Source organism: Megalobrama amblycephala, linkage group LG16, assembly GCF_018812025.1.
Source record: "Megalobrama amblycephala isolate DHTTF-2021 linkage group LG16, ASM1881202v1, whole genome shotgun sequence".
In the NCBI taxonomy this organism is placed as follows: Eukaryota; Metazoa; Chordata; class Actinopteri; order Cypriniformes; family Xenocyprididae; genus Megalobrama; species Megalobrama amblycephala.
Window position 1 is genome coordinate 40063182 of NC_063059.1, and position 25250 is coordinate 40088431.

Consider the following 25250-nt stretch of genomic DNA (forward strand, 5'->3'; position numbering starts at 1 on the left):
TGTTATTTCTGTTTTATTTCTCAAAATTACAAGTACTATCAGAAGACAGTTAGTACACTTATTAAATAAAAAAATGACATGAATTTATCTAATTCAAGAAAGACCTATTTAGCACACAATCCATCCTGACAGAAATAAACTACAATAATGACTTCATAGAGTTATGGACTGGTGAAGCTTTAAGTCTTTTTATTTTTCAAGCTTTTTACCAAATTGACAAAATGATATTGTGCTTTTAGGACAAACTCCATATTATATCTCATACTATTTACTTGAATGTATTCGAGAAACAAATACATTCAAGATACAACAAATGTTGCTCACTTGCAACGTATTTTCACATGAGTGAGAAGGCTTGATAAATGTCTAAAACTCTTCTCACACCGAGTACAACAGTACGGCTTCTCTCCAGTATGAACTCGCTCATGCGATTTCAGGTGTGCAGACTGAGCAAAACTCTTGTCACAATATGAGCACTTGTAAGGTTTTTCTCCAGTATGAATTCTTTGATGTTCTTTCAGATAGTCAGCTCTAGTAAAACTCTTCCCACACTCCGAACACAAATGATCTCTCACTTCATTATGTGATTTCTGGTGGAGTTTTAAACTGTCCAGCCATGAAAAACTCTTTCCACAGAAAGAACACAGATAAGGCCTTTCACCTGAATGAACGTTTAGGTGTTGTTTTAAATGTGATGATGAAATAAATTTTTTACCACACTGATCACAGTTAAATGGCTTTTCTCCAGAGTGACGAAGTAGATGATTCTTGAGATCAGTTTTAGATTTGAAAGTCTTCTCACACTGTGTACAGCGATACGGCTTCTCTCCAGTATGAACTCGCTCATGTACTTTCAGGTTTTCAGAACGAGTGAAACTCTTGTCACAATATGAGCACTTGTAAGGTTTTTCTCCAGTATGAATTCTTTGGTGCTGTTTCAGTTCACCAGCTGTAGTAAAGCTCTTCCCACACTCCAAACACACATGATCCCTCACTTCTTTATGTGTTTTCTTGTGCAGTTTAAAATGATAAAGACTTGAAAATCTCATTCCACAGAGAGAACACACAAAAGTCCTTTCATCTGAATGAACTTTTAGGTGTTTTTTTAGATTTGATGACGAATTAAAATCTTTACCATACCGATCACACTGTTTTTCTCCAGAGTGAATGCGCAGATGATTTATGAGACCTGATTCACCAGCAAAACCCTTTCCACACTGAGTGCATGTAAACGGTTTTTCTCCAATGTGAATCCTCATGTGTATCTTAAGGTTTCCTTTTCGACTAAAACTCTTTTCACACTGAGTGCATGTAAACGGTTTTTCTCCAGTGTGAATTCTCATATGTATATTAAGGTTTCCTTTTTGACTGAAACTCTTTCCACACTGAGAGCAGGTGTATGGCTTATTATCTTTTGTTCTTTGAGTTTTGATGCTCTGCTTTTCCTCCTCTGCTTCATTCAGTTCATGTTTTTGTGGTTTCATCTCCATCCAGTCTAAAATGAAAATATGATTTGGTTAAAACTGATTGAACAGAAGAAAGCAACAGGGCATGAAATATCAGATCTTTGATATGTTAGTAATTTACTTGTAAATTAAAATGTGGATGACAACAGCTATTCATGATAAGCATTTAGATGCATTTTTTTGTTTAACTTATTGTCTCTATTTTGCTCATTATTTCACAGCCACCAATTCTGGTGAACTGAAGCTTTGTTAGCTTAAAGTCCCCCTGTAGTCAATTTTATCTCTTAAAACTCATCTTGATCACCAAAATTACATATTTAAATGTTTTTTTGTTGTTAAAATAAATGTTCATGCCTTAAAATAGCTCATTTAGCATGGGTGGATCCATGATTATTCAAATTTGTCCCCGCCTCCACTAAATCACATGAGCTCAGAATACCTGATCCGCTCCGTCAACTTTACCGTAGTAAATGCTACACAATGACAATGTTCAAATGCACAAACCATGTTCCCGTTCACCATCTCAGAGTCAGACAGCTGCCTTCTAGTAATCAGCATCATTAGAAATGCTTTGAATAACTTAGAACGTCAGTGGAGAAAGCCAAATAGTTATTCGAAACATCGTAATATACATCATATACATAATTCACCTGCTAAATGTACCCAATTTTTCATATTAATGGAAAAATATACCGGGATAACCTGGCTTCTCTTGAAACTCTGCTTCACAACATCATTAATGAGATGCTGAAGCAGACCCGCATATTGATGGGATTGGTTACGACATGTTTGTGACGTAGAGAACAATGGCGAATTTAAACTGTGTTTTTGAGCCTGTATTTTGAAACTGCAGTTTTAAGGAGAAAATATTCCACAATGTTGTTGATTTATGAATTCGCACATGGTTTGTCTTAAAGAACTTGTATTAAACTTAAACTCATCTTTGATCACCAAAATGATATATTTTTAAAAAAAGTGAAAAAAAAAAATGTCTTCATACCTTAAAATAGCTTGAATGTAACTCTACACCCTAGCCTCATTTAATATACAAGAATCAATGAATATGCAAATTATCCCCGCCTCCACTTGCTCACGGCAGCTCGGAGAGTATAGGCTACTGTTGCTGTAGTGACTGATGAGCAATTTGTTGTTTGTGTAGGATATTTAAGAAAAAAGCTTGCTTCGCTTCGTATATTCAGTATAACAGCTGTGTAGCTGAACTGCTCACATTTTCTGATGCTTAAATTGCGTTTTAAATTATGAATTGGTAAAATACCTTTGCATAACGTTTGGACTGCTCTCTCACTGAATCGCCTAAAGCGATTTCTCAGTAAAACAGACAGTATAGAGAGAACAAGCAGCCGTTTTCCTCTGTGAACATGCGCTAAATTGATGTTTGACAATTTCGTTGCTTTTAGGACTTTTCAGATTTAAAAAATGAAAATCCTGCAGGCGCCCGTGCCTTCTCCATACATGAAATAAAAGCACATCCTTGAATGAGCGCGGATTTCCAGCGTATTTACTTGAACTTATTAGGTAGGGTTAATATCTATGGTTTGATCCATTCCAGAGGCGTCCAAAATCAGAATTTATAATGGACTGAATAGCAATCTGAGAGTCAGACAGCTGCTTTCTAACAATCAGTATCCTTACAAACGCTTTGAACAACTCACGTCAGTGGAGAAAGGCATATAGTTCATCATAACATCATAATAGACTCACTATATTGCTAAATCTACAAAATTTTTCATATCTACAGAAAATTTACCGGGATAACCTGGCTTCTCTCGAGACTTTCCCGCTTCAGAGCAGTCATAGTTAATGATATGCTAAAGCCTGCCGGCACTTTGTTGTGATTGGTTACAAGGTAGTCTGTGACATCACAAACACCCACGATTTCAAACCGCAGGTTTTAGACTGTTTTTGGTTTCAAACATAAAATACTCAGCAATGGTGCTGACTTATGAATTTGCACATGGTTTGTCTTAAAGCATATTAAAAACACCACATAGACATATAAACAACATTAAAAACTTGATTTTCACCACAGGGGGTCTTTAAAGCATATTAAAAACACCACATATATGTATGTACATATATAACAAAACTTGACTTTTACCACAGGGGGACTTTAAAGTTTCTTAGCTGTAAAGAATGAAGAATGGACACCAACCTATTTGTTCCTCAGTATCTTCATGTTTTATTCTGGATGGTTCTGAAATATTCATGTCTTCAATCTCCTCTTTAATAAACTCCATCTTTATCAATCACACAGATTTCAGCTGCTACACCTGGAGTTTGTCCTTCTCTTGCAGGATGATGTGAATATTCCCAGTATTTATTGGTGAATTGTTGTGGGAGGAGCTTCACTGCAGGTGTGAACTGTGATGATCACTGTGTGATACTGATGCCCACAGGACTAGATCTGGAAAAAAAAAAAAAGTTACTGAATTGATACTGGATTACTTTAAAGTGCCCCTATAATGCCATTTTAAAGGTTCTTCATTCACACACGTGAATGGCCGGTTTCAAAACCATTCTTAGTAGTCAAAGTTACTTAACAGATATCTGAAATCTGCATGCAAATGCATATGCTAAGCCTCACACTAAATATTTTATTAACCAATCCTACCAAGGAAACTGTTGCCATCTGCCACTTTGTCTGAATTCTATAAAAAAAAAAAAAAGGTCCTGTATGTTTGGGTCATTAAATACTGCTTTATAAAATTATTCAATAATGTAGCTTTTGTCCTATTCTATATCATAAAGTAGGATAATGTTGAGATGTGTTAGCCTTCATTCCGAAACGAACACTTGCCATCATTTTAAAATAACTATTTAGCACAGTGTTTCTCAACCCTGGTCCTGAAGAACCCCCAACACTGCAGGTTTTGTCTTTCTCCCTAATTAAACACACCTGATTCAACTCATCAGCTCATTAGAAGAAACTCCACTACCTGAAATGAGTGTGTCAGACAGAGGAGACTTTCAAAATGTGCAGTGTTGGGGATCTCTTGCTAAACACTCCCACCTTGTGAACAATTACATTAATGACATGAGTAAACCTGCATCGACACAGAAGGCACAATCCACATAAAACGTAATTGGTGGATCCAAAATGGTTATATTCATATTCATGCATTTTATTCATATTTCATGTTAATCTCGTTAATTACTTTTGATTTCATATATTCATACACTCCTACTCCATATATTAATAAGTTTTCATATGCTTATGGTATAAAACGTACTGGGTCTTTGATAGTTTAGCTTTTCTTTGCTTTTTATTTACTCTTCTTGCTTCTCTTCTGGATCTTTGTTCCTTCTTTCTGTATATTCTGATCTTCATCTGTTAGATACAATACTCTAGATTTTATTATTCACTATTAATTACTTAATTTGTTTGTCTCTATAATTTTTAACTAATAAATCTGTTATTCCTTATTCAAATTTAATCTCTGACATAATCATTGCTGGACTACCTAGATCTCATTTTCTCAAGTTTTTGCATCAGTAATGCATTAATTAGAACATGGTAGTACCAGTTAAACTTGTAATAATCTATAAAATCAGCCTTCAATTTTATTTATTTTTTATTTTTTTTTACTGTTTTTGCCTTATTGTTCTTGTCTGTAACGCGTTTATTTATTTTGTACTTCACATTTTTGATGTATAATTTCATTGTTCTTCACTGTCGTCTTTTCAAAACGAATATTAAATCAAATCAGACTAGCAGTTTTCGGTTCTCTATCGTTATTGAACAAACACTCCAGTTGGTCCGTTTTGCAACATAATTCAATTAAAATCACAACGATACATACCTGACATGCTGGAGAGCTTTTACCACACATCAATGCATCCAGTGTTATTTAATAATTCCTGAAGTAGCTTTTCTCTACATGACAACAAAAAGCAGCAGACTACAGTTCTTAGCAGTTAGCACTAGCATTGGGCGGGACTGTAGAGTAGGGCTTGAGATGAGTAAATCAAGTTTCATGTCACACAACAGCAGATTCGACTAGGAGCGGGTATAGTTCACATAGCCCATCTGAAAACATAATTGTGACTAGAAATGTCTCTATTTACTTCTGCGCATGGGTCGTAAATAGTATTATTTAGTATAGTCAAAACGTATTTAGAGGTTTGATTGTTTTTTTTAATGCTGCAAAAAATAGTTTACATATTTTACATAGTTTACAAACACAAAATTTATAAATAATGCACCCATTGTCAACAAAATACAGAGAAAAAATATAATTTGCTAATGGGGGGAGGGGGAAGCGGTATCAAAAGGAAAGGGGGAAGCATGGGTAAGAAATTAATTTATACATCAGTTAGTTTATGCAAAAATTTAAGTTGTTAGCTTGCTTTTTATTTACTGAAGATAATAGAAGACTCATTGATATTCTATCAAGGAGTTTCTGGTCTTCACACAAAGAATTCCATCAATCATAAGCTTTTCACCAAACTATTAATCTAGAGATCACGGGGGTCCAATCCTACTCCTGGAGAGCCACAGTCTTGCAGAGTTCAGCTCCAACCCCAATTAAACACTTAAACACACCTGAACCAGCTTATCAAGTTCTTTCTGGGCATACTAGAAACAAACCCTGCATCCAAAATGTAATACTTCTAACTAGTATGTGAAAAACAGTACGCCAACTGAGTAGCATTTTAATGAATAGAGACAATCATTCAATTATAAATATTGTATGTTGTTAAATGAAAAAAAAAAGATGTCTCTGTGGCTTCCAGGTTTCAACAAACAACCTGTGTGTATAGTGATTATGAAATAATGCTTTTTATGCTCACTGCAGTGACGAGTAATCAGCAGATAGAGCTACTTTTGCTCTTTTTTTCACATTCCACAAACTTTGCAGGTTTGATAAACATTTAAACTCTTCTTCCCACATGGAGGGCAGGGGTAAGGCTTCTCTTTTGTATGAAGTCGCTCATATGATTTTAGGGTTCTAGACACAGTGAAACTCTTGTCACAATATGAGCACTTGTAAGGTCTTTCTCCAGTATGAATTCTCTGGTGCCGTTTCAGAGCTCTAGCTCTAGCCTAGTCTGAAACTGGGAGATGATCTCTCACTTTATTATGCGTTTTCTGGTGCAGTTTAAAACTTTTCAGCCATGAAAAACTCTTTCCACAGACAGAACACACATAAGGCTTCTCACCTGAATGAACTTTCTGGTGTTGTTTTAGATCTGATGATAAAATAAATTTTGTATCACACTGATCACAGTTAAATGTTTTTTCTCCAGAGTGACGGAGCAGATGAATTCTGAAACCTGTTGAATGTCTGAAACTCTTCTCACACCGAGTACAGTAGTACGGCTTCTCTCCAGTATGAACTCGCTCATGTGATTTCAGGTGTGGAGACTGAATGAAACTCTTGTCACAATATGAGCACTTATAAGGTTTTTCTCCAGTATGAATTCTTTGGTGCCGTTTCAGATCACAAGCTTTTGTAAAGCTCTTCCCACAATCACAACACATATAATCTCTCACTTCATTATGTGTTTGCTGGTGCAGTTTCAAACTGTCCAGCCGTGAAAAACTCTTTCCACAGAGAGAACACACACAAGGCTTCTCACCTGAATGAACTTTTAGGTGTTTTTTTAGATTTGATGGCGAAATAAAATCTTTACCACACTGATCACAGTTATATGGTTTTTCTCCAGAGTGAATGCGCAGGTGAAATTTGAGGCCTAATTGAGAAGCAAAACTCTTTCCACACTGAGTGCATGTAAACGGTTTCCCTCCAGAGTGAATTCTTATGTGTGTTTTAAGGTTTCCATTACGACTGAAACTCTTTCCACATTGAGAGCAGGTGTACGGCTTATCTTTTGATCTGTGAATTTCGATGCTATGCTTTTCCTCCTTTGCTTCATTTAGTTCATGTTTTTGCAGTTTCACCTCCATCCAGTCTAAAAAGAAAAAATAATGTGGTTGAAATAAGTTCAATGAACTCTGGTTTAACAGATGAAAATAACAGATAATCAAGTATTAGATCTTTGATGTGTTTATTTTATTGTTAATACATTTAAAATGTGGATGACAACAGCTCTTTAAGATTATGACCATTTAGTTTCATTTTATGTATCATTTATGTTGAATTGAAAAATCTGAAACCAAATCTGTTGAACTGAAGCTTTGTTTCCTTGTTTCTTGGTAGTCAATGATGAAGAATCAAAAATGGACACCAACCTATTTGTGTCTCAGTATCTTCATGTTTTATTCTGGATGGTTCTGGATCAGTCATGTCTTCAGTCTCCTCTTTAATAAACTCCATCTTTAACAGTCACACAGATTTCAGCTGCTACACCTGGAGTTTGTCCTTCTCTTGTTGGATGATGTGAATATTCCCAGTATTTATTGGTGAATTGCTGTGGGAGGAGCTTCACTGCATGATACTGACACCCACAGGACAAGATCTGGAACAATCAAAGATAAGTTACTGAATTGATACAAGATTAAAGTGCCCCTGTTATGCTATTGTAAAGGTTCTTCATTTTGTTTTGGAGTCTCCTGCAAAAGGTTTAACTCTTTAATCTTCTCATAATATACATTGCACATCACCTAATTTCTCAAAGAGTCTGAAAACAGTTTGTTTGAAGTTTCTTTCTCTCTTAGCTCCTTCTTTCTATGAGCCTACTCTCCTCTGATTGGTCAGATGTCCCAATCTGTTTTGATTGGTCTACCGCTTACAGTGCACATCGGAAACCAAACGCCCTCAACCTGGAATTGCTGACGACTCGTTTCGGTAGTTCAGAATCGATTCCTTCTTTTAAGAGATAATACCAGTGTTATGTACGTGTATGTATTTTGCAACTCGCAAAAAACATTCCCACAGGTATGTTTTTCTAATAAGACCAGGCTCGGAGTATAAAAAGAGCTTTCGCACTGGGTAGTTCTATGAACTAGCAACTAGATTGGTTCCCCAACAACAAATAGTTTCCCTAGGGCTATTTTCCTGGTTGCATTCACACTTACAGTAGGAACTGTATAGGGACGTAACCTGCGCTTGATGTTGTGACTTTATTTTGATGCCGCTGAGATAGTGATGGGAGAAACGAAGCTTTTCGAAGATTCAAACCAATTGAACGAATTGCTTCACAAAATGATTCATTGTTTTGAAGTGTTTAAAACGCCTTACGCTGGTGAGCCCTGCTGGTCAAAACAGTGTAAATGCAACAAAAACTCAGACCAAACATGAATTAAAACACCTTTTACAAACACACTGCAAATGTTTTATTGGAAGTAAAATCTATCAAATGCAATTAACTTATTATCTAATAATATTAAATATCAAGTGTCTGTGTAATATGTGCTCTTTTATAAATATTCAGTTCTTGTTTTGTTTGTTCCATGGATGGCTTAGCTAAACATGCCAATAAGAGACTATTAAAGACTATTATTCCTTTTATTTTTAATTATACTAATGTGTAATTGAAAGTCTAAAAATGTATAAAACTGATCAGAGATCAGGTAAAAACCATAGACACTTGTTCGTTGGTTCACCGCTGGGGGTGAATCTTAGAAAATCTGTATGATTCATGGGTTCAGAGAGATTGCCCCCAGTGGTGAACCACTGAACTTTCAAAACGTTTCGAAAAAACAGTTATGACGCAAAGAAGCCTCGTTTACTGAAATCACGAGACTTTGGCAGTTTAAAACATGCTCTGAACCACTGATTCCAAACAAAAGATTGTAAAGGTTTCAAAGCTTCATGAAGCTTATACACTATGTGCATATGCACTATGTACTCATCCATGTAGTGTGTGAATTTTATACGTTTATTTTGCCATTACATATCGGAGTCTGATCCCCGCTCCCCCTCCTCTGTTTAACTGTCCTAATGCGTTATTAGATAGAACTGTTATACAAAGAAAGTGGAGAGAACATGAAAAAAAATTGCATTTGCCGTGTGGTTGATGCCAAATGTCGCTAGCTGAGAAGTACATAATTTTTTGCTTGGTCCAAAGTTGTGTTGGATTTTCTTCTTAGCATAAGGTTGAGGGGTCCATCTCTCACTGTTTTCCATGTTCGTAGAGTTAGTTTGTGGAGTAAATATAGGCAAAAAATTGGCTGAATCCCAAATAGCACCCTAAACACTCATGGTCTTCCTCTGAGTCTGCACTTTTGTGACGTGACGTAATGCTGCTTTGACTGCCGGGTAAAGTCCTCTGCGTAGTTCGCAGACTTGCAGGCTCAGCTGAAGTGCACATCGAGGGTGCATAGCGTCCGCAAACGGGGCGTAAAAAGTAATGCGCATGCGCAGTCCTAAATGCGCATCTCTTGTCACATATCGGAGGCGCGTGTCATACTGTTTCTATAGGAACCGGAGCTTCTAACGGCCGCTGCAGTGACTTTACCAATCGGTGATTGCCTCTTATTTTGAAGGCGGGATTTATTCCGCCATATTGTGCGTTGCACATTCTCCCATTCAAAACAATATGAGTGACGCATCTTGTGTTATTCTATAGTCTTTGTTAATTATTCATCTTCATGTCGTTCCACACCCGTATGACCTTCGTTCATCTTCAGAACAAAAATTAAGATATTTTTGATCAAATCCGATGGCTCAGTAAGGCCTGCATTGACAGCAATAACACTCCCTTTTTCAATGCCCAGAAAGCTACTAAAAACATATTTAAAACAGTTCAAGTGACTACAGTGGTTCAACTTTAATATTATAAAACGATGAGAATACTTTTTGTGCGCCAAAAATAACAAAATAGCGATGGGCTATTTCAGAACACTGCATCATGAAGCTTCAAAGCTTTAAGAATCATTTGTTACGAATTGGTGATATGTCATTATTATTCATTGTATATATTATTATACATGATATATTTCACGTTTTTTTTTTATGTATAATTACATTGTCCTTTACTTTTGTCTTTTCAAAATGTATAATAAATAATAGGTCAGATGAGCGATTTTCTGTCATTATTGAACAAACACTCCAGTTGGTCCGTTTTGCAACAGGATTTAATTAAAATCACAGCGCTACATACCTGGCATGCTGGAGAGCTTTTACCACATATGAATGCATCCAGATGTTATTTTATAGTTCCTGAAGTAGCTTTTCCTTTCTTGACAACAAAAGCTGCTGTCAGGCAGTGACCACTGACATTATCAACAAGACGCGTTTTTTTACAGTCTATGGTTGGGAAGGGGGGAGGAGCTGAGTAAATTCAGCCTCACGTCACACAACAGCAGATTCGATTAGGAGCACAGTTCAGATATTTATAAACAACGAAACTGAAACTAGTCGAAACTGAATTAGAAATGTCTTACTTCTGCGTATGTTAAATATTATTTAGACTAGTCAAAGCGATATTTAGAGATACCGTTTTTGTTAAGAAACACTTTCATTCAATGCTTCAGGTGTGTTTGACTTGTTAGATTTTTTTATTATTGATGCAAAAAATACAGTTTATATTTTTATAAAACAAAATTGAACAACAGTACACCCGGTGTCAACAAAATGCAGAGAAAAAATAAAAATTTGCTAATGAGGGAAAAAAGAAATAAAAGAGAAACAGAAAACAGGAGGGTATTACATCAGTTAGATTATGCATTTAGTACTGCATTATAATTTTTTGTTCTACTTGAAAAAATTTGAAAAATATCTGTCTGTTATTGATCCTGCCTTCTGCCTTTGGACTGTTTATTGCTATCTGGACTGTGAACGATATCTGCCTGCCCTGATCTACTGCCTGTATCCTGACCACGATTCTGCCTAGCCCTTGCTGTTCCTGTTTGCCCCTGCCTAGACCCTGCCTGTACGACAACGCTTACTTTAAATAAAGCTTGCAAATGGATCTCTGCCTGAGTTCCGCTTCATTACAATTACATTGTTACTAGTAAAAATGCGAATGTTTGATATCAAGAATTCATCTAGTTAAAATGTCAGTTCTTGATATCAACAATTGAATTGCTACTAGTAAAAATGTTAATTTCTGACATTTGAAATGGCTTTCTTACTAGTAATCACTATCAGAAACTTACATTGTCTCTAGTGACAATCAAATTATTGATATCAAAAATTAACATTTACTATGAACAATTGTATTTTGTTATTGTAATTGAATTTCTGATATGTAATATTGGAAGGCCATTTGAAACTTCTCACATTGAGTACAGTAGTACGACTTCTCTCCAGTATGAACTCGTTCATGTTCTTTCTGGTGTGTAGACTGAGTGAATCTCTTGTCACAATATGAGCACTTGTAAGGTTTTTCTCTAGTATGAGTTCTTTGGTGATATGTCAGTGTGGTAGATGTAGAAAAGCTCTTCCCACAGTCAAAGCACATATAATCTCTCACTTATTTGTGTATATTTTGGTGCAGTTTTAAGTGATACTGCCTTGAAAAACTCTTTCCATACTGAGTGCATGTAAACGGTTTTTCTCCAGTGTGAATTCTCATGTGTGTCTTTAGGGTTCCTTTTAGACTGAAACTCGTTCCACACTGAGAGCAGGTGCGCATCTTCTTAGCTTTTGTTCTCTGAGTTTTGATGCTCTGCTTTTCCTCCTCTGCTTCATTCAGTTCATGTTTTTGCAGTTTCATCTCAATCCAGTCTATTTGTTCCATCTTTTATTCTGTATGGTTCTGGATCACTAATGTCTTCAATCTCCTCTTTATTAAACAGATTTCAGCTGCTACACCTGGAGATTGTCCTTCTCTTGTAGGATGATGTGAATATTCCCAGTATTTATTGGTGAATTGTTGTGGGAGGAGCTTCACTGCAGGTGTGAACTGTGATCACTGTGTGATACTGATGCCCACAGGACCAGATCTGGGGGGGAAAAGTTACTGAATTTATACTGGATTACTTTAACAGCAAACACATATGGTGCCTTTAATTTAGTTCAAATATAGATTACACACTAAAAATAATAAATACTGCATAAATGTTATTAGTACATGTTATACCAGATAGACTAGTATTACCTTGTATCTATGAAATCTTCTTTCCCCTTTTTTGACTGTGTTTGCCTTGTTTCCGAAGATGTTACTGAATTAATACTGGATTACTTTAAAGTGCCCCTATTATGCTATTTTAGAGGTTCTTAATTGTGTTTTAAGTGTTGTTCGAAGGTTCTATCTCTCTAAGTACCTCCTTTCTGTGAAATTGCTGACGACTCATTTCAGCAGATCAAAATCGGTTCCTTCTTTTAGAACAATACCATTTTTTGTTGTGCTCTTTGATCTTTTCAGCCTTTTTTTCAAACAGCTTACACACTGCATTAAAGCTAATATCTGAAAAAGCATAATAGGGGCACTGGTTTCTCACCCAGTTCTCACCCCATTTTCCACTTTATGAGTTAGTAAGTAATTTTAGTATTATTAAGTGAGCAGATTTTTCTGTACTAAATTACATGTATCATATTGTGACAGTGGGTGATTGGAAGTACAGTGTGATCAGTACTGCACCTCCAACCACCCCATGTTAATAGCTAATCACGCTAATAGTTCATTAAAATTACTGTTGCCAGCCGAAGTGTAACAACAATGAAAAATGAATTCTAGCGACTAGTGAATATTTTTACTAGTGAATATCTACTATCTACTATTTACTAGTTTCAGTCTACTGATTGTACAACTTTTGGAGTTGAAGCCTACGCATTGTAAATTTAAGAGTCAATCTGAAAAAATCCAAAGATTACCGCATCATCCGAATTCACAAGTAAACCTGCCTTGACACAATGGCACAAATGTAACTTAATCAGTGTCATTCATAGGCTTAGTTACAGGGTACCAGTTAAACTTGTAATCTATAAAATCAGCCTTCATCATTTTATTTATTTTATTTTATTTTTTGACTGGGTTTGCCTTGATTCCGAAGTATTACATTTGTCCATTATGCATTTATTTGTACTATTTCTAATTTGTTAGTGTATAATTCTATTGTTCTTCACTATTGTCAATTCAAAATGTATATTAAATAAAATCAGATGAGAGGTTTGCAGTTCTCTGTCATTAATGAACAAACACTCTGGTCCATTTTGCAACATGATTCAATTAAAATCACAATGTGACATACCTGGCATGCTGGAGAACTTTCACCACATATGAACGCATCCAAAATCTCTCCCTACACCAGGAAAGACTAGACAAATTATATACCAGTCATTTATTGTCATTTATTACTTATGTTGATGATAAGCACACACAAAAAATTCAATATATAATTTATATTTATTTATTGCATGTTAGATTATTTCCCGGTGTGCCTCATTCTCAGTCCTTTAAATGATGGTTAAAGGAACAATTACTCAGCCGAGGGAGAACGTTTGGGCTTTTATCAAGGTTTTATTGTTTTCCTGAGTCCTAAATATAGGTAGATTATTAGGGGTGGTAAAAGGATTTAATTCAATAAGAAATATACATTACATCAAACTCAATACAGAGAATAACAAGTCTATATATGGCAACTTTCTGGCATGAAACCACAATTATTGGCCGGATCCTGCGTCAGCATCACATGTATGTGTCATGCTGCTCACATGTTTAGCTTCGGCCAATACTGAGCTGGCGTTCGGACGTATACTAAGTTCACTACGTATGACAACAGTTCAAATTGTTGAATAAAGTCATTATTTTTGTTTTGTTTTTTCACACAAAAAGTGTTCTGGTCGCTTCATAACATTAAGGTTGAACCACTGTAGTCACATTGACAATTTTAACCATGTTTTTAACAACCTTTCTGGATGTCAAAAGGTGCAATGACGTTGCTGCCTCTGTGTGGATCAGATACCCTCGGATTTCATCAAAAATATCTTAATTTGTGTTCCGAAGACGAACGAAGGTCTTACGGGTGTGTAACAACATTAGGGTGAGTAATTAATGACAGAAATTTCATTTTTGGGCAAACTAACCCTTTAAGGTTGTCCTAAACTAAAGTGCATATTGGAGCTTTTTTAACTGAAAGCAATATCTTAAAATATGTCAGTGCAATTGTTGTCGTCATGTTGGGCTGCTTTAGAGAAGAGGAAGAGTTGTTGTAGTAGAGTATTGTTGCCATGCCGTCATTTTACACTGGACTGCTTCACAAACGAGGGTCAATTCAACACTAGATTTGATTAAATATTAACATGACGGCACATGCTAGTCGATGAGTTGAATCAACTCCACAGCAACTACATAAATGTATCCATTAACCATTCAGAAACATCCTGTTTTATTCTAAAAGTTGTAACTTCTTCCTGAGTCTCTCTATCAGTGTCGACTCCGGTTTGAACAATGCAAGGCTTGAACACTGTTACTGACAATCCTCATTTTGGCTGCATGAGATTCTCCAGCTTTGTTGTTGTTGAGCAACCGAAGTGCGAGCTGTTAAAGCTCTGCCCTCTTCTGGAAAGGGGGCGGGAGCAGCAGCTCATTTGCATTTAAAGGGACACACACAAAAAAAAGTTTTTTTTTTTGCTCACACCCAAATAGGGGCAAATTTGACAAGCTATAATAAATTATCTGTATTTTGAGCTGAAACTTCACAGACACATTTTGGGGACACCAGAGACTTATATTACATCTTGTAAAAGGGGCATTATAGGTCTCCTTTAAGTCTTTTTCTAGTTTTGCTCACTTTTTCTTATGAGCGAGAAGGTTTGATAAACATTTAAAACAATTATCCCTACTGAGTACAGTGGTGTGGCTTCTCTCCAGTATGAACTAGCTTGTAATTTCAGGTTTCCAGACTGAGTGAAACTATTGTCACAAAATGAGCAAAGTTTTCCTTATAGGTGGAGATGGCTATGCACATACAATGAGTGTAATTAATCTCAGCACAAAGCATTGTTTTAGATATTCGAAGTTCTGTCTCAAAGTAGCCAATATGTCATAAAAGCAGACCAATCAGGTTGTGAACATATCCCTATGCCTTTAGGTTCGATATCTTTTGGTTTGGTGATAAAAATGCCAATATGAACGCTAAGCCGACCAAGAGTATTTTTTTTTTTTTTTGGTCCGGACCAAATGAAACCAAGCAAACCAAACTATTTCAAATTTTTTATTCATGATATTCATAAATGAATGTGACAAGACAAGAAACATTTGCATTTTTGACATATTAGACACGAATAAGAGTGAATGCACATTTTAAAATAAAATATTTTTAAAGACTAAATTCTTTACTTCATAACTACAATTAGACCTAGAACTTCTTTCACCATTCTTACATATTGTTCCCTTAAATGGCTTTTAAATAATTTAATTATTTTATTCATTTACTATTATTATTATTATTTAATAATCATAAAGGTTAGTGCTGGTAGGTGCCCCCAAGCACAAAAGTGAAACTAACTTCGCCTATAGTTTTTCTCCAGTATGAATTATTTGGTGTTGTTTTAGTTGATAAGCTCTAATGAAGCTCTTCCCACAGTCACAACACACATGATCGCTCACTTCATTATGTATTTTCTGGTGCTGTTTAAAACTTTTTAGCCATAAAAAACTCTTTCCACAGAGAGAACACACATAAGGCTTTACACCGGAATGAACTTTCAGATGTTTTTTTAGATGTGATGATGAAATAAACTCTTTACCACACTGATCACAGTGAAATGGTTTTTCTCCAGAGTGACGGAGCAGATGATTCTTGAGATCAATTAAATATGTGAAACTCTTCTCACACTGAGTACAGTGGTGCGGCTTCTCTCCAGTATGAACTCGCTCATGTATTTTCAGGTGTGCAGACTGAGTGTAACTCTTGTCACAAGATGAGCACTTGTAAGGTTTTTCTCCAGTATGAGTTCTTTGGTGCTGTTTCAGATGCTCAGCTCTAATAAAACTCTTCCCACAGTCACAACACACATGATCTCTCACTTCATTATGTATTTTCTGATGCATTTTAAAGTCATCCATCCGTGAAAAACTCTTTCCACAGAAAGAACACACATAAGGCCTCTCACCTGAATGAACTTTCAGGTGTTGTTTTAGATTTGATGACGAAATAAAATCTTTACCACACTGATCACAGTTAAATGGCTTCTCTCCAGTGTGAACTCTTATGTGTACATTAAGGTTGTCTTTTTGACTAAAACTCTTTCCACACTGAGTGCATGTATACGGTTTCTCTCCAGTATGAACCCTTATGTGTGCATTAAGCACTCCTTTTCTTCTGAAACTTTTTCCACACTGAGTGCATGTATACGGTCTCTCTCCAGTATGAACTCCTATGTGTGTCTTAAGGTTTCCTTTTTGTGTGAAACTCTTTCCACAACTGAGAGCAGGTGTGCAGCTTATTAGCGTTTGTTCTTTGAGTTTTCATGCCATGCTTTTCCTCCTCTGCTTCATTCAGTTCTTGTTTTTGCGGTTTCATCTCCATCCAGTCTAAAATGAAAAAACTATGTGGTTAAAATAAGTTCAAGAGAAATCTGATTTAAATGAAAAAAGCAACAGAGTATCAAGTATCAGATCTTTGATGTGCTAAAGTTTGGTTCTGTCACTTTCTTGTTAATCCATATAAAATGTGGATGACAAAAGCTATTCAAGATTATGACCATTTAGATGCATTTTCTGTATCATTTATCATCCAATCTGTTAAACTGAACTTTGTTACCTAAATGTTTAAACTGTCAATAATGAAGAATCAAGAATGGACACCAACCTATTTGTTCCTCAGTATCTTCATGTTTTACTCTGGATGGTTCTGAAATACTCATGTCTTCAGTCTCCTCTTTAATAAACTCCATCTTTAACGGTCACACAGATTTCAGCTGCTACACCTGGAGTTTGTCCTTTTCTTGTGAATATTCCCAGTATTTATTGGTGAATTGTTGTGGGAGGAGCTTCACTGCAGGTGTCAACTATGATCACTATGTGATACTGACGCCCACAGGACCAGATCTGGAACAATCAAAGGTAAGTTACTCAAATTCTACTTACGGAACGAATGCAGCGCCAGTTCTGTTTTTTTCCTTAAGTAGAATAGGGAACGCATAAGATGTTCAGCGTAAGCTTTTTGAAGAATACAGAAAGTGGAAGCACATACCAGGCGATCACTTGTGTTTATAAAGCATATACAGTTGTATTTTTTTTTTTTTTTTGAAAATGACAGATCGTTTCGCTAGATAAGACCCTTATTCCTTTTCTGGTATTGTTTAAAGCCCTTTGAAGCTGCACTGAAACTGTAATTTTGACCTTCAATCATTTGGAGACCATTGAAGTCCACTATAAGGAGATAATCCTGGAATGTTTTCATCAAAAACCTTAATTTCTTTTCGACTGACGAAAGAAAGACATGAACATCTTGGATGACATGGGGGTGAGAAAATTATCAGGAAATTTTTTTAAAAGTGGACTAATCCTTTAAAGTGATGATCCTATAGTTTGTCTGACACTAATGATGAGCTTGATGAGCCAATTTACAGAAGATCTCAGACATCTCCATAATGAATGAGGAACAGGGAAGCTTTTCAGCAGCTCAAAATGTTATGGCTGTTATTTTTTAATACTATTAATTTGTTAATTATCACATCAGTTACATGATAGAGAATGGATAGATTGTTCACTGTGACAGTTTTGTCAATGCTTCTCCAAATGATTCCACTTTCCGTATTATTTCGTAAAGAGCCTGAATGTCTAAAACTCTCTCCACACTTAATCCAGCAATACGGCTTCACTCCAGTATGAACTCGCTCGTGTGATTTCAGTCAGACACACCTTTGTCAACAATATGAGCGCTTGTACTATGGAGCCGGTTAATGTTAAACTCTAATCTGAGAAACATCTCTCACCAGCAGACTAGAAATATACGGCATCCGGAGGAAATAATCCACGTCTGGCTTTCATTCACGATCGTTAACAGCGTCGCTTTCAGCTTCAACTGTTGAAAGTTTCAGCGCTTGCCTCGTCTCTCGCGTCTCTCTTCTGCGCATCCTCAGTTCACGCGGTGTCATGTTTCTTAAAGGGGCCGCGAATCAAGTTAGATGAAGTTACAGGACAAACAATCGCTTAGTGACGTCAGTGAGTCAGATTTATTTGTATAATGTCAATACACATTGTTTCAAAGCAGCTTTACAAAAAGCCATATTCTATAAACTTTAAAGCAGAACTAAGTAACTTTTTTACCTTCATAAATAGTTTTCTAAGTCCTTACGATGGTTAATGGACTTGTAGTGGTGTGTTTGAGGTGTGCACTAACCCCCTCTGGCACGTCTACGCCAGAAAACAGCACTTGCAAGTTGAGCTGCACCAACCCGACACAATCTCGCCTCATGTTCACGTTCACGCGAGAGTGACAAAATGCTTTACGGTAATTCAAAAACAATGTATATATTATGACTTTATAAGACAAAAATTACCCACCTCCATCGAGATTTCTTGTACTGTATTTGCAAAACTATTGCGCTGGTGAGCGTTGTAGTCGTTGTAGTCCAGAGCTGCGCTTGGAGTATTTACGACAGTGTGATTCACTGAAGGAACCTGTAGGGGGAGCTTCACAAATCTTACTGAATTCCGCTTTAATATTGAGCAGCTTTAGGGCTGATACACTAGATTTAGCTAGATTGGAGTTACTAATTTATCCAGCAGATAAGTTAGTGCCGCTTTAAGTGAGCAAGAGCATGACATTACTGGCATTGAAAAGGAGAGATATTTTCTATAGGCAGATAGTAAACTATATTTTCCACATGTCATGCAGGGCTCCATAATTTTACATCATTCTTTTAGGTTTCTTCATATTTCCATTAGGATCGGTGGATAAGCACAAACTCCCAAGCAAGCAATAGCCGTCATTTCACCGTCTCGGTTAACTATAGACCCGATATAGTCTGGCTATGTGTAACCCACTTTTAGCCAAAATAATCTTTCCTTTGGTTACATGTCGTTTTTGCCAAAATAACTTGCGAGTTGTATGATATTGCATCATGTAAGTGAAGTCAACAGTGATTACAAGGTATTTGGTTTCACATCTATGACATGTTATATTGTGTAGGCTGTGCGTAGCCACAATTTAGCTCATAGTCAGACCGGCTATTTGTAGCCCACCTATAGTCAATCCTGATTTATTGTAGTTTTTGGACAGGAAGTGCTTGAGATGGTTGATATCTCATCATGTTCACAATGTCAATGATTTCTACAAGATTTAAGTGGCATTTCATGACATGGTCTATATGTAGTCACGATTTAGCTCTGAATTGGATAGGCTATGTGTAGTCTGCTTTTAGTCCACCTGGCGAAATCGAGGCAGTTTATAGTCTAGTTTTTACGGCTTGGCTATAGCCCTGATTCAGACCAGCAATGAGTGTAACCAAAATAGTGTTAAGTCATGTTCGACCACAAAGCTTGTGGGATTCATGATATACTTGCATTTATACATTTATATGCAAGTATATATTTGAAACAGCATATTTTTGCTGTCACACAATCCTACATTCTACGATATCATATATATATATATATATATATATATATATATATATATATATATATCAGGGTATAGCCAAGCCATATATTAATTATAATTATATACCCCACACACATGACTCAATTTTAAGTTAAATAAAAATTTACAATTCTCAACCGCTAGATGGCAACTGTGGCTCTACTGAGACATGACCACTGGCAACGCGAGACTTGAACGTTGACTCTCGATCACTGTTGCCAGATCTCGCGATAAACATTTCCGCATTTTACAACTGTTGGAGACGGAGAGCAAGCAACAGCAAATGTTAAAGCAAATTCTTTCCTGCTTTTGGTCTTGTAAGTATCTGTGTTTTTCATTTTGACATGTGTTTATTATTTATGTACATTATGTGTAGGAACCGTGACATTTTAGCGGGTAACAGTGCAGACTCAGAGTAAAACGTGGTTAGATTAACATACATGCACATGTACTGTAGTGTTTCCTTGTGCCATAAAACTCTGTAATTATCTAAATACAAGGGGGTAAACATGAAACCTGTGCACCCTACTATTATTTGTTATGGAAGCCTTGTATATCTTTTAATCTTTTGATCATTATGAAATAAAAATATGAGTTTTTGATTTGGCAAGGCAAGTTTATTTTGTATAGCACATTTCAACAACGTTCAAGGTAATTCAAAGTGCTTTACATAAAACATGGAATTTATGGAACTGAAAATTAATCAGCTTGTTTTATAAACCAAAAAAATATTGTTAACATTTTTTATTTAACTTTTTTTTGTCAGTGTTTTATATTTTTGTTACACGTTGTAATTTTCTTTTAATGTTTATTTGTATTGTATTTGTAATTTTTATTTTATTTTATTTTTTATTTTTAATCATTGTGCATTATCTTGAGTTCTTTTTCTAAATAAAACCTTTTATATTTAATTTGTTTGGACGGATTGTCATTTATGAGAACCTGTTATATTTAAGTGAAAAGAATCCTTTAGCCATTATTTTGTTGTCTATTGCATGGATAGATGTAATCATTCATTAGTAGTGTAATTGATAGTCTATTTTTAGGTTATAGTTAGACGTCTATTAGATTTTCACTGACAGCCCCAATTTTGCCTTATTTTAGCCTAGACCCGTATTAACCGTCTATTAGACATAATAAATATGTAGTTGTCTAATAGTCGTCTAATTGATGACTAGTCTACTCTTGGGTTATGGTTAGACGTCTATTAGATTTTCACCGACAGCCCAAATTCAGCCTTATTTTAGCCTAGATCGATATTCACCGTCTATTAGACATATATATGTAGTAGTCTAATAGTCGTTTATTTGATGACTAGTCTATTTTTTGGTTATGGTTAGACGTCTATTAGATTTTCACTGACAGCCCAAATTTTGCCTTGTTTTAGCCTAGACGGCCGGGCTATGTTTTGACGGCTATTAGACGTCTAATAGACATAAAATTGCTTGCTGGGTCAGGATTTTACACATATGATGATAATTCACTGCATTTCATTAAGACATCGCATAAACCAGAAATTGTGTGTGATTTTACATTTTAAAGAAAAACCATGGTGACAAACAAAATAATAATCATTGGCTATACAACGGGAGTGAAAATCTTGCAAAAAATACAGCTTTGCATTTATATTATTTACTAAAACAGATTGATCTATAGCAAATATTATTTGTGCTCAAGAGCATATTTAAGCAATAAATGTTTATATTACTTAAACTTTCAAGTCCATATTGCTCAGATTTACAGCTTATAGTTATGCAACTATATGACTATACAGTGAGTGTTAATATTCAAAACTATTTTCATCCCGTGCATTAACAGATTATAACATGCACGCACAATGTGGTGGTGGATAGATAAATAATTGGATTTTTAATACCTGATGTCATAGTCACAGAGTCATACATGTTAACCTACTTACTATAAAATGGGAACCTTTAAAAACTATAACATAAGCCTACAGAAGCAATACAGGCCCACTTATTTTATTAAAAGGGTAAACAAGGAAACATGAGTTTGCCATTAAACTTTATTAGCACTTTGTTCCAAGAAATGCAAGCATTGGACAAATCATCTCATTAAAAAATGATCAACAAAAAAACGTTGTGCTTTAAAATGTAAATCATACAATTACATTTGGGTTTGTCAGATGTCAGGCCTACTTAAATACATATTTATTTACACTGTAAGAGTTGTTAAAGGGTAAAACTTCAAATCTTAAGTCTTTTTTTTAGTTTTTGCTCGCTTGCAACTTTTCATGTGAACGAGAAGATTTGATGAACATTTAAACCTCCTCTCACACTGAGTACAGTGGTACGGCTTCTCTCCAGTATGAAGTCGCTCATGTAATTTCAGGTTTCCAGACTGTGCAAAACTCTTGTCACAATATGAGCACTTGTAAGGTTTTTCTCCAGTATGAATTCTCTCGTGCCGTTTCAGATTCTCAGCTCTAATGAAGCTCTTCCCACAGTCACAACACACATGATCTTTCACTTCATTATGTATTTTCTGATGCACTTTAAATTCATTACTCCGTGAAAAACTCTTTCCACAGACAGAACACAGATAAGGCCTCTCGCCTGAATGAATTTTCAGGTGTTCTTTTAGATTTTGTAACCAAATAAACTTTTTATCACACTGATCACAGTTAAATGGCTTTTCTCCAGAGTGACGGAGCAGATGATAATTGAGACCAGTTAAATATGTGAAACTCTTTCCACACTGAACACAAGTATACGGTTTCTCTCCAGTGTGAATTCTCATGTGTGTTTTAATGTTTCCTTTTCTTCTAAAACTCTTTCCACACTGAGTACATGTAAACGGTTTCTCTCCATTGTGAATTCTCATGTGTACAATAAGGTTTTTTTTCTGTGTGAAACTCTTTTCACACTGAGTGCATGTATACGGTTTCTCTCCAGTGTGAACTCTCATGTGTACATTAAAGTTTCCTTTTTGTGTAAAAGTCTTTCCACACTGATGGCAGATGTGCAGCTTATTAGATTCGGTGCTCTGCACTTTCTCCTTTGCTTCATTCAATACATGTTTTTGCTTTTTCACTTCCATCCAGTCTAAAATAAAAAAAAAATGTGGTTAAAATAAGTTAAAGTGAACTCTGATTTAACAGAAGAAAGCAACAGAGTATCAAGTATCAGATCTATGATGTGCTAAAGTTTAGTTCTGTTACTTTCTTGTTAATCCATTTAAAATGTGGATGACAAAAGCTATTCAAGATTATGACTATTTGGATGCATTTTCTGTATCATTTATCATCCAATCTATTAAACTGAAGCTTTGTTACCTAAATAGTTAAATGGTCAATAATGAAGAATCAAGAATGGACACCAACCTATTTGTTCCTCAGTTTCTTCATGTTTTATTCTGGATGGTTCTGGATCACTCATGTCTTCAGTCTCCTCTTTACTAAACTCCATCTTTAACAGTCACACAGATTTCAGCTGCTACACCTGGAGTTTGTCCTTCTCTTGTAGGATGATGTGAATATTCCCAGTATTTATTGGTGAATTGTTGTGGGAGGAGCTTCACTGCAGGTGTGAACTGTGATCACTGTGTGATACTGACGCCCACAGGACCAGATCTGGAAAAATCAAAGATAAGTTACTGAATTCATACTAAATTACTGAGGATTAGGCCTTTAAGGTATAATTAGGCATTTGGGTACTTTTTATAAACATACCTTAGAAAAAACAATGGCACTGACATATTTTAAGATATGTTAGTGGAAGTTGCTCTCTAACATGCATTTTAGTCTAGGACTAGTTAAAGCTTTGTCTGTGAAACTGGAGGAAAGTTAACTAATCCTTTAAGATAGTCCCAGACTAAAATGCATGTTTGAGCTTTAATGGAAAGCAACTTGCACTGACAAATCTTAAAATATGTCAGTGCTTTTCTAAGGCACATTTATAAAAGCTACTTAAATGTCCTAATTGAACTGAGGCCTAATCCTGGCTTAGTCTAAGTACTGTCTGTGAAACCGGGCCTTTGAAATGAAAATTACCCCATGATTTGCTCACCCTCAAGCCATCCTAGGTGTATATGACTTTCTTCTTTCTAATGAACACAATCGGAGTTATATTAATAATCATCCTGATGCTCCGAAGCTTTATAATGTCAGCAAACCCCACCAACGAGTATAAATCTCAAGAAAGTGCATCCATCCAAAGCAAAACGTACTCCACATGGCTCCAGGGGGTTAGTAAAGTCCTTCTGAAGTGAAGCGATGCATTTGTGTAAGAAAAATATCCATATTTAACAAGTTATAAAGTAAAATATCTAGCTTCCGCCAGACCGCCTTCCATATTCAATTTACGAAGAAAGTGTAACTGATGTCGTGTTTTAACGAGCCGTGTGGAGTATGTTTTGTTTTGGATGGATGCACTTTCTTGAGATTTATACTCGTTGGTCCCATTCACTGCCATTATAAAGCTTAGATGTGTCAGGATATTTATTAATATATCTCTGATTGTGTTCATCTGAAAGAATAAAGTCGTATACACCTAGGATGGCTTGAGAGTGAGTAAAGCTTGGGGTAATTTTCATTTTAAAGTGAACTAATCCTATAATAGTATTTTTAGTCATGTATTTGACCTAAGAGGTAAAACCTACGATGTGATTATCACAGTGATGATCCTATAGTTTCTCTGACACTAATGATGTGTTTGATGATGAGCCAGTTTACAGAAGATCTCAGACATCACCATAATGAATGAGGTGAAAACAGGGACTATGGAATGAGATAAGCTTTTCCCCTGTTGAAAAAAACAACAACATATGCTGGTAAAGTAGGTTTTCAAGATGGTATGCTGGTTTTAGCTGGTTTATGCTTGTCCTGAACCATCTTAGGACCAACACTTGACCAGCATACCAGCTTCAAAACCTACCTTACCAGCATATGCTGTTTTTTTTTCAACAGGGGAAAAGCTATTTTCATAAAATCGTTAAAAATCGATTAATTCAAGAGATTGGTTCAAAAACGCTGATGCTTCCAGTACTGGAACAAGTTAGTTAGTCACTGGATCATTCAAAAGACTCTTTTGAATGATTCAAACTCTGTAATCTGGAAACATCTCTCACCTGCAGACTGGAAACATACGGCATCCCGAAGAAGAAAAAAATCCACGTTTGCCTTTCATTCACGATCGTTTACAGAGTCAAATTCTGCTTCAGCTGGAGAAAGTGTTAGCTTTTGCCTAATTTCTTTCGTCTCAGCGCCTCTTTGAGGAAGACAAGCGAGCAGTGTTTGCCAAGTCCGCGGTTTGAATCGACCCCAACATGTTATTTAGCCCCTGGAATAAGACTTTTACCAGGGAAACCCCAACAAAAGGCGGATTTTACCCCCATAAACGCGGGAGAACCCACTGAAACGC

The 25250-nt window shown here is 35.9% G+C and overlaps 2 protein-coding genes and 1 pseudogene across 5 annotated transcripts in view; 1 reads left to right on the plus strand and 2 right to left on the minus strand.

The window, feature by feature from the left end:
- LOC125248584 (zinc finger protein 239-like) overlaps positions 1 to 18361 on the minus strand; it is a 69165-nt gene extending 50804 nt beyond the window's left edge. Inside the window, exon 1 of one of the 2 annotated variants that reach the window (XM_048160582.1) lies at positions 18221 to 18361. The gene's annotated coding sequence lies outside the window, so the exon portion shown is untranslated. Of the gene's footprint in view, positions 1 to 5287; positions 6537 to 18220 lie in introns of those variants that run through there. The other variant, XM_048160581.1, reaches the window with a different exon arrangement.
- Positions 1 to 25096, minus strand: LOC125248625 (gastrula zinc finger protein XlCGF8.2DB-like). Of its 3 annotated transcripts, none has more exons than XM_048160669.1 (3): positions 24958 to 25096; positions 23213 to 23461; positions 1 to 1495 (listed from the first exon to the last, which is right to left on the minus strand). In XM_048160669.1, exons 2-3 carry the CDS (start codon positions 23295 to 23297, stop codon positions 321 to 323), a joined length of 1260 nt encoding a protein of 419 aa, XP_048016626.1. In that variant the 5' UTR covers positions 23298 to 23461; positions 24958 to 25096; the 3' UTR covers positions 1 to 320. The 3 variants fall into 3 exon arrangements, with proteins under 3 accessions (XP_048016626.1, XP_048016627.1, XP_048016628.1); XM_048160670.1 differs by lacking the exons at positions 23213 to 23461; positions 24958 to 25096 and adding exons at positions 3640 to 3891; positions 4099 to 4383; XM_048160671.1 differs by lacking the exon at positions 1 to 1495 and adding an exon at positions 21878 to 22934.
- LOC125248716 overlaps positions 1 to 25250 on the plus strand; it is a 551526-nt pseudogene that overhangs the window by 360036 nt on the left and 166240 nt on the right.